General features: G+C 35.5%; 2 protein-coding genes across 2 annotated transcripts; both read right to left on the bottom strand.

Annotated features, from left to right (window-relative positions):
* Positions 1–5,927: 5,927 nt before the first annotated feature.
* LOC145050904 (uncharacterized) lies at positions 5,928–6,410 on the bottom strand. Its single transcript, XM_078999092.1, has one exon. It carries the CDS (start codon positions 6,408–6,410, stop codon positions 5,928–5,930), a length of 483 nt encoding a protein of 160 aa, XP_078855218.1.
* A 361-nt stretch (positions 6,411–6,771) lies between these two features.
* LOC145050903 (uncharacterized) lies at positions 6,772–9,805 on the bottom strand. The gene is made up of 7 exons (XM_078999091.1): positions 9,407–9,805; positions 9,062–9,334; positions 8,663–8,761; positions 8,386–8,521; positions 7,704–8,273; positions 7,549–7,646; positions 6,772–7,332 (listed from the first exon to the last, which is right to left on the bottom strand). Exons 1-7 carry the CDS (start codon positions 9,803–9,805, stop codon positions 6,772–6,774), a joined length of 2,136 nt encoding a protein of 711 aa, XP_078855217.1.
* Positions 9,806–10,254: the final 449 nt, after the last annotated feature.

Here is a 10,254-nt window from a genome sequence, read left to right as displayed (position 1 = left end):
AACGAAAGAATTGAGAAAATCAAGTTTGGATTCGGAGTCAGAGGGCTACACGGGGCGTGTTGGGTTTGGCCTAGAAATCGAACACAGGGCGTGCTTGACCATTCCAGGCATTTTGACTTCACTGAACACGACTCGTGTTCATTTAGCCTATTTGGACTTGGGGCATGTTGGTCAAGATTAACACTTTTGAGCATCGTACTTTGGAGCTGGAATCGAGGATTGATGGCTATGTTTTCAGTTAACACGACCCATGTTGATTTACTCTATTTTAACACGGGCTGTGTTCGACTTAAAAACTGCCTTTTGGCAGTTTTTTCCATTTTTCATATGTCGGGAATTGGTTCAATTTAGGGGGGGGGGGTATCAGAGCATAGAAGAGCATTTTGGGAAAGGGGAATTCAAAGGTTTTAGCAAGGATTTGTCCGTTAATCATTTGGAAACATTTTAATTTCTTCTTTGTAAGCATTTTAGCACTTAAGATCATCTTTTAAATTTGTTAATCTTGTTCTAGCTATGTGAGGCTAGAACCCTAACTTCTCCAATTTTGATGTTTTGACTTTTTGGTTGTGAATCAAATCATATGACCTGATGTTTGTGTTTAATTTCTATCTAGTGAAACTAATTTTACTTCAATCGAATGTTTGATTCTAATAATAATTCTTATTGGCCATTTGAATTAGGGTTAGGTCATTCAAGTTAGTCATTTTGCAAAATCCGTAATTGTTTTGTAAATTGAACTAAGTAACAAGCATTAAATTGATTTCTTATGAATGAATTTAGTTTAAATCTTTTCACACATTCTTACGCTCCCGAGCTTGTGAGGAGTAGAGTAAATTACTGAAATAGTCCCTGTGGTTTGGTCAAAATTTCACGTTTGGTCCCTAACTTTTCTTTTGCACTCGGATCGTCCCTGTGGTTTGATTTTGTTGCGTTTTTCGTCCCTATGGTTTGGTAAAAGTTGCATGTTTGGTCCCTAACTTTATATATGTAAGGGACGAAAAATGCAACAAAATCAAACCACAGGGACGAAAAACGCAACAAAATCAAACCACATAGACGATCCGAGCGCAAAAAAAAAGTTAGGGACCAAACGTGCAAATTTGACCAAACCACAAGGACGATTTTAGTAATTTACTCTGAGGAGTATTGGGTGTTGTTGGGAACTTTCACAATAAGCTTAATGCAATCTTTTAATCTACTTCTAAGAGCTTGTTTAGATTAGGTTAGTAAGGTTAGGATTAATCAAAGATCTTGTTTTGATTGATTAATGTGGTGAATGGAAAGTGTTAGAGTTTGTTAACACTTTCAAGTACCAACTTAGATAGAATGAAACAAATGTCTTGTCATCTTTGATTCACATTGTTGGATTGTCATACATGGAGTTGGAGTCCTTACGAAATTTGAACTTAATTCATTCGTTTAGTTGTTTACTCGTGTTTTAAATTGGTTTGCTACATCATTACACTCAAACCCTCCCTTATTTAATCTTTTGTGAACAAATACCTTACGCAAAGAGGTATATACTAATTATCCTGTGTCTCTGTGGATCGACCCTACTTTCCTTGTACTATCTTTTAGTGCAATACAGTGGGATTCTTTAATACTGTGGGATTCTTTTGGAGTAAATCGTACCCCTATTATTTGTTGGGTTTGACACGCCTAACAATTATCAAGTTAGGCTAAAACCTATAGGATGCTCCATGGTGTCTTTGAACCCATGGGTCATGGAAATAAAGAGCCATGTCAACTTAGGGTATACATGGTGTAACTCTAATTATGACACACTATATAAGCAACATGTTGTAGACCAAAATCGGACTAGTGTAAGAAACAAGAGGGCATAGCCGATTTCAAGAGTGTGACATTTCTCTTAAAGTTTATTCCAAGTGCATTTGGTGTTGTGTGAGACATTTGAGGCATCACACTTGGGGTGCCAGGCTCACAAGGTTCTCAAGGAATCCAAAGTACTACAAGGTATGTTTTCTTACTATCTTTTATGATTAAAAGTTCCCTTGTATACTAGATAGGTTAAGAACCTTGGAAAATCAATTTTGCATGTATCATAGATAAAACATAGATCCAAGGTTTCTAGGGTTACATGTACACCATAGGAGTGTTAGAATGCTCAAAACCCAACACCTACTTTATCCTTGTTTGTTATATGTTGACATATGATATTGATTGAGGTTGAGGTAGTCATGTTGTGTGCTGTAGGCCAATATGCAACAGTCGGCTGCAAGCCGTAGGTACGGAGGCTCGGGATGAACTATTGGGTTGAGGCGGCAGGACAAAAAACCCTGGGTATTCCAATCTAATGACTGATTGGAAATGTTGTATGTTGGCATTCCATTCTAATGAATTATTGGGCCATGGTATTCCAATCAAATGATTATGGGCCCGTTATGCATGCTAATATGTTTGTTGTTGAGGTATTTTGGGGAAAACTCACTAAGCTTTGTGCTTACCTAGTTGCTTATTGTTTTAGGTATCATCGATGATCCTGGGAAGATGAAGGTGTGACTGTAAACATTCATCAACATCAATGAAAATTCCGCGTTTTAATATTAACTAGGTGTATTACCCGGGCTCCACCCCGAGACAAATTTATGTTGCAATTTCATGCGCCATTTTCCATGTAATGTTAGTAAAAGGGATTTATGTTGGTAGCCTACATCATTTTTTAGATGCATTATGTATTGGCTTTTGTTTAGCGTTGCTTCGATTTGTGGAATAATGGTTTTATTTTTATTCATGATGTAAATGTGTTGGTAGATGATATTATTGGAGGTAAATTATGTAGAGGTAGGATTCTGTTTGGTTTATAATAAGTTAATGTTAAGCATGTATTAAAGATAATTTATATTAATTATATGTGATGGTCTTGTGTGTAAAAGCATATGGTGGAAGTGGACGTGAGGGTTATTATAGGTAAGCGAACTATATGACATACATAAGATACATGTGTTTTAACATAGTTTACCACCATGGTTGTCAGTTATACATAAGATACAATTGTTTTAACATAGTTTAACACCATCCTTATTGTTTGTTTCGTTGATATAAAAAAATGTATGATAAGATAAAATACATGTCATTGGATGTGTAGATAAGATATTAACAATGTAGTGGGTTGTGTCGCGGTGTTTGAGGGTTGCATTTGAGATTATGTTTATCCTTGCTCCTTGTATTTTTTGTGTTTCTGAGGCGAGGTTTTTGGAACATCAACTGCACAGTAAAGAGAGTGTTGTCATATAATGTTTGTATAAATATAGAAGTTTTATAAATCTTATCTGGAGGGCCGAGTGGTAGGCGTTTATCGGTTTTGCGTGATTTTGTAGGCGTTGTCACGTCTATGTTGTTGATTTCGGTGTGTTCTGTTGTTGTTGGCGTAACTGTCGTTGTTAGAGGTGATATGGCTGGGTTTTCTAAAATTTCACACGTAGTTAATTTGGTGATTGTAGGAAGGATGTTGTTGGAACTGGATGATTTGTTGCACTCTATAAACATATTTCTTGTTGAGCCTTTAAGTTGTTCAATTGTTGAGGGTAGAACTTTTTTTGGTGTCATCGGGGTGCTTGTTAAGAATTTCTTGCACGAATGTATTTGTGAGGCAACGTGTGGCTTCATCAGACATGAAGATGGTTGTAGAGGTTGTTGCATCTGCGATAACTGCTGCGATTTTGTAGCTGCGTGTGCAAATATGGTTACATTGTTGTTTTTAAGAACAATAGGGAAAATGTAAGTTAATGTAGGTGTATACTGGAATTTTGGTTGATTGGCTATTCCGTGAGTTGTACAGAACCACTCGTCACCTCTCTTGAATATTGATCGCGCACATTTGGGACACCAGACATAATACCAGGTATCTCTACAAGTGAAGTCAGAAATTGTTGCTTTTACAACATATGTTTTTCCCTACATATGTGTTCATTTTTGTTAGCATATATTGTTTGTAGCAATTAGTAATATTAGGAAATGTAAAAGTCATGTAGCTTACCACAGTATGAGAGTGTTATAGACTGTTGAATTGTTGTAAAGTTGTTGCTATAGCAGATGGGGTAGATGTTGCAAGTAGTTGTCCTTGGAATCTGCTTTTATTTATTGAGTTAGTGGTTGTATATGGTTCTACATATATATTATTTGTGTTGTTATGAATGAATATGACCTGTGGATTAGAGATCATGTTTCTGCTATCTCGGGGTTTACATACATATGTGTTGCGCTAGTAGATGTTAGTTTTAAATTTGGTGTGGAATAGATAATTATGAGTTGAAAATAGGAAACTGTAAAAATTATAGTGCAGTTAGGTAAAATCTAGAACTAATCTGTGTACAACGTGGCTTTCATATTGGTAAGGGCAACGACTACTAGATTGGGGTGTGATGTCAGTTTTTTTCGGTTGAACTTGTCTGTAGAGTCTATGCACTCCTTCCACAAAATTATTGACATGTCTTTAACACTATTATCAATATTAATGAAGATAATAAGTGCATAATTAGCGAGTGTGATATATGTAATATATCTAGTATTTATAACTTACTTTTCATCTGTTAATGTCATACTTACGAAAGGTTCTCCATCTTTTTTGTTACAGTCTTTTATATTAATGAAAACTCTAATAAAATATGTGTAGTAATACTCATTAAAGTGTTAACATTAATTAGGTAAAATAGATGGCAATATGAAGGTAACTATAAATCTTTATATGAATATATAATGTAGAATTTTATACATGGATACTCGATATTTTTTGTCGGCAATAGCATTTAGGTGTGATCTTAAACAGAAGTGGAAGTTTTTTTTTTTTTTTTTTTGGAATGCTACCGTCATCTGGTATTTCCTCAATCGTTGATGCAACGCCAACACTTATTTGGAATGGGTTGGAAATGAATTTTTGATATGGTTCAATGTTAGTGCATGTATAGTCTTTAATTTGGTAACATTGGGAGACAAATAGTGAAGACTCAACATATGACTGATCGGCTCTTTGTCCAAGTACTTGAATTGCATCCCCTAATGTATGTACAAGATTATTGCTTTTATTTTTCAAAGTAATATAGTGTAAAATAGTATATTAACTTTCAGTATTACTTACATTTTTATCTATGATGATGAACCATGTTTCGTTTTTTCTGAAGTTAGGCTTCCGTTTCTACAGCACGCGCACCTGTATCATTTTTCCCAAGCATCTGGTGAGTAGGTTTGAAATTCTATCCATTTCGAGTGACATGTGTCTGTGGCTGTGTAAACATGAAGTATAGTTAGTATAGTCTACCATATTGTTAATTTAGAGATGTAGTATAGATATATGTGATGTGTATGTAATTCAATTCAGTACAATTTAAGATTTTAAAGATCATGGATGATATGCAAAACTCGTTCATATCAACTTTTGTTAGCAAATCTTTAAAGACGACGTTTCTGGTGGTATTTACGGGTATATCACATTCAGGATCCAAGAGAATTTTAATTGAATGTGGTGAGGTAGCTCTTGACAATGCAACATATAGATTGTCCATGCGTGAAAATAGATTGTGGTAAATATAACCCAACTTTCTTTAGATATTGTCCCTGGCTTTTATTAATGGTCATTACGTAACATACTTTGACTGGAAATTGTTTTCGAGTGAAAATGAAAGGCTAATCGGAAGTGTTGTGAACAAATTTGATTCTTGGAATATACACCAGCTTTCCTACAGAAGTTCCTGTTATAATAAATGCCTCGATAACGGATGGTAATAATTGGGAGACAATTAGTATTGTCCCGTTACATAAACCTTCTTTTTGGTTGATGTTCCTTAACAGCATGATGGGAGTATTAATTTTCAAAAGCAAGTCATGTGTTGGAACCCCCGAAAATTCTAATTTATTAAGATATTCTTGTGGATATAACGTGTCTAATTCGATTGTGTCTTGTGTATGCGAGATTACTGAATCACAACTTTATACACAATTTGATGACATGTATTCTTTAGTGAGATCAAAGCATTCACCTTATCTGTGGTTTCATTTTTCGGACAAATAATGGCTCTATCTGATAATTTTTCAGGTGATGGGTTTGCCAATATTTCACTTCCATATACAAAATCTATAAGTGATTGAAGTCCTTTCATTGTGTCAATGAGAAATTTGGGAGGTATATCTATAACTTTTGTGTTTTCTGGATCGGTTGCATCTAGAACGCCAATATTTCCGTTTTCAATATCAAGGAGCCAAGAAGAAAATTCAGATAAGGAATAGGAATGAATAGTTGTATTATCTGCATTAGATAGACGCATATTGTAGTGTAACTTGTAAACGGTAAAATGAGGCCATAAATATGAGTTAGGTAAAGTTAGGGCCATAATTTGTGAATTTGTGCTTTTTGGTTGAACGAGAAGTGTTTGACGGAAATCACCGCCTAACAACATTTACATTCCACTAAAATTACATTTGTTATTTTCGAGTACATCTTTCAACGATCGATCCAAAGATTCAAAGCATCACCGATCACTCATTGGAGCTTCATCCCATACAATCATTGAAGTCTTCTTTAACAGCTCCGCAAGTTGGGTTTTCTTTTTAATATTGCAACATGATCTATCTGTAAGTTCTGTTGGAATTATGAATCTAGAATGTGCAGTGCGTCCTGAAGGTAGCAGTAGGGATGCGATACCCAAGGGTGCGAAAACTAGCACTATTTTTCCTATAGATCTGAAGTATGACAGTATGGTAGTCCATATATATGTTTTTCCAGTGCCACCGTGTCCATATACAAACAATAGTAGTTGTTTAATTTTGGTTTTGTTCAGCATTTACAATATCCTCATATATTCTAAGTTGATTTGGATTTAGCTGTAAAACCATAGACGCATGCTGAGAAGCTAGTGATTCTTTGTCGTACTTTGTTTCTTCAAGGAAGATTCGATTTCTAAGTACAACAAGGAGTGACGGTGAAGGCAGAGGTAAGCCAAAATCTGTAAGGGATCTAGATGGTGTAGACGCAAGTAACAATTTCTGAATTTCCAGAAGTACTTGTTGTTCTACAATGTCATCGTGTAAATTTAAGTCGGGAGTAGGAGAATCTAAAGTTAAGTCACGATGAATGTCATCCCCAGTTTTGGATTTTGCAGATTCCCATAAGAGAAATGGACTACCCACCTCACAAAATAGAATCAAATGACAAAAAAGAGACTGCAGTTCACTTGCGGTAGCCCAAGAAGATGCCTCACTAAAAGCTGCTAACCATTCCCGATCATCACCGGTTAAACCCAAAGCCTCACAAGTCGCACGAAAATTAGAGTGTGTAATTCCACATACAGTACGAATATCATCATATGATATGCACCCTTTCTGGTGACATAGTAAAATCCTAAGGTAAAACAACTCTCCTGCTGTTAGGTGCACATATGCGAGCCTCCCAATTGATGTACTATTTGCTTTAAATCTGTGGCTCCATCTTTTAGCTGAGGCATTCCAACGGAATTTGGTAGGATAATCTAAATATGTTAAATTGACCCCTCATATATCTATGCGGTTGTTGTACATCCATTTTGTTAATGTTGTTACAGCGAAAGTAGGATTGTTGACCACCAAACTTAGTTGTGTATTCCCATTAAAAATAGTTGTCTGCATACCATCCAAATGAACAGCTAAAACTTGCACAGCTGGATCACGTTCATTAATTGAGAAGTTTAAAAATCTCTAGGCAGCTTCATGCAAACATTTGTAACGACTGTCTAAAAAAGTGTTAATTTCATTGACAAAAGGCAATTTGCTGGAAGAAGCAATATCAACAGTCGATTCACATCGTTGTAGGACAAAACGGACACGATCAACACCATTTGAAACATACTTGAATAGATACTTTATCATCATATTCCAGCCACAATGTTCAATGTTTATATGTGTATCAAAACGGGTGCATAATCGCTTATTGTAGGGTACTACGTATCCATTATCAACTTTTATGCCAGTTTGGAGTACATGACATACCCCAGTGTGTCGTCTATACTGAACGTATCTGTTATCATCAAATGTTGTAGACGAAGTGAAGGCTTTTGGAAAACGCTTACTACACTTATTATCACGCATACATGGAGCACCCATATTTAACAGACCACAAGGACCATGTAACATGCAGGTGGTTACTGTCCGATATAATGCAACCTCAGTTATAGGATCGGGCAATTCCGCTGTAATATATTTGTCAACATTCGCGGGTTCATATATTTTTAACGGCGATGCAACACAAAGAAGCAAATGACAATGGGGAAGTCCCTGCTTCTGAAATTCTATAGTGTAAAGATTTGGAAACAAATAGTAATAATTTGGAAATATATATTAGACAATGACATTATTCAAGAGCAAATTATATAAAAATGCCAATAAAGATGAACAACTTACGCGCATCAACTTCACCGAAAATTTTATCTTCCTTGAGGAAGTCAACTAAAGCATCAACTTTAATTCGGAAAACTCGAGCAATAATGTCAGGTCTATCTTGACCAATAGTACTTGTATATCGCCTATACTCAGGCCACTTTACATTATAGGTAAAATTAATGAAGTATTACGGTTTACCATGAACCCTACATATCGCCAACCCATCCTGATAATGCTTATACATGTATCTAGGTCCTCCCACAAATGATGCAGGGAGAAACACATGCCTTCCTATGACCTGTGTATCAGTATCAACTCCAGAAAAAGCATCATAAATGCCAGTAACATACTCAGAACGAAGTTGTTGTTGATAATATTCAATGTAATCTAGCCTTGACTGTTCAATACATGTATAAGCATCAACTAAATACTAGTGAAATAGGCGTCGACCACGTAATAAAAGTTAGTAAACACCTAAACGATCATGAATCTGATAGTTGTAGAGCATATTATTTTTCAAGTTCTTATCCTGACCAGAAGATTGATTGTGTATCCGTAATTTCGGAGACCAACCTGCTTTACCGTACTGAAATAATAGGGGATACATCAAAGGCATGTAACTTGGATGTAATTTACTTAAACGCTGAGGTAAACCTGTCTTTGAGTATATGACAACATCATAGGAGGCGCCACCAACATTATCTCCACAAACGATGCAACCCAAAGTACCGGTTGTTGGGGGACCATATCTCCTATCAGGAACAGTGTTAAATAGACGAACTGCATACAAATCCAAACTCATAGACTGCGAAATTTCTTTTGCTGTCTTAAAAGTACACACATATTCGTTGTTTGCAGTTAACATGTCACTTAGACAAGCAATAATATCCGCAGATAACACCACCTTGTTGTCTTCACGAAAAGCACGAATTCCATTAACAACCTCATTCTCATTATCACACATATATAACTGTAAAAAACATCGGGGGCCACCATCTTGTGGATAAAGAGACCCAATCTAACGGGAAATCTGACCAGATACCTTGAAGACGTATGGAGCATGACTTTTATTAATTTCTTCATCCACCTTTGCACCAAAAGATGTCATAGAAAACATGGAATTATATGCTCTGACATTGCGCATAAAATTATCATCTTCATAAAACTGAGACAACACATTTGGCGGAGTAATAGGATTTGGAAGAACAACATCACCAGATCGACAACAATGAGTATAACGTGGGTGATTAACTCGAGAATATTGAAGAATTCTTTCAGTAAACCGAAATAAAGCACCACAGAATTCGCATACACAAGAGCAATCACCACAATCATAATAAACGGGTAGTACATCAACATCAATGGGAAATGAAATCCTCCTTGAGCGAGCTGATGTCAACGCAACAGAGGTAGAACTTATTTTCCATTTGTTAGAAGACATTAACGTAAAAGGCAACACTCATGCAGAAGGAGAAAGAACAAATGGTGATAGAAAGAAAAAAAACTATCTTAAGGAAACAACAATAAGTAGAATAATACAAAATGCGCACAACATAAATTATTGTATATAAAAACAGGGAAAAACACCCAAAAGGAAAAGGGTAAAAACATACCTTAGTCAACGCTAAATGACTTCACTCTTTTGTTGAATAATCCAGGAAGATGATTAAATCCTTAGTTATGAAGCTGATTTGCAATCAAAATTCTGTAGGATTATTAAAAAAAAAAAAAAGATCATATCCTGCTTCTTGACAATATATGCAAGTAAAAAAAAAAGATATTCAATTAATTTTAAAATCTCATCACCAAAAATCTCAAATAACAAAATTAGGTCTTTACAAGAAGCCCTTAATATAAAGTGTTATTCAGCAACATGCAAAAGGTTGGAAT

The sequence above is a fragment of the Lactuca serriola genome, chromosome 5, assembly GCF_051521515.1.
Source record: "Lactuca serriola cultivar US96UC23 chromosome 5, Lser_US96UC23_V15, whole genome shotgun sequence".
Lineage (NCBI taxonomy): Eukaryota > Viridiplantae > Streptophyta > Magnoliopsida > Asterales > Asteraceae > Lactuca > Lactuca serriola.
Note: the sequence above shows the minus strand (reverse complement) of the source record. Positions and strands in the feature narration are given on the sequence as shown.

Coding starts and splice junctions, on each gene's coding strand:
- LOC145050904 (XM_078999092.1), bottom strand. CDS start 6,410: ATGTTGTTAGGCGGTGATTTCCGTCAAACACTTCTCGTTCAACCAAAA.
- LOC145050903 (XM_078999091.1), bottom strand. CDS start 9,805: ATGTCTTCTAACAAATGGAAAATAAGTTCTACCTCTGTTGCGTTGACA. Junction 8,762..9,061: donor GCATCGTTTGTGGAGATAAT/GTTGGTGGCGCC, acceptor TGTATTGAACAG/TCAAGGCTAGATTACATTGA. Junction 8,274..8,385: donor TTTCGGTGAAGTTGATGCGC/GTAAGTTGTTCA, acceptor TTTACACTATAG/AATTTCAGAAGCAGGGACTT.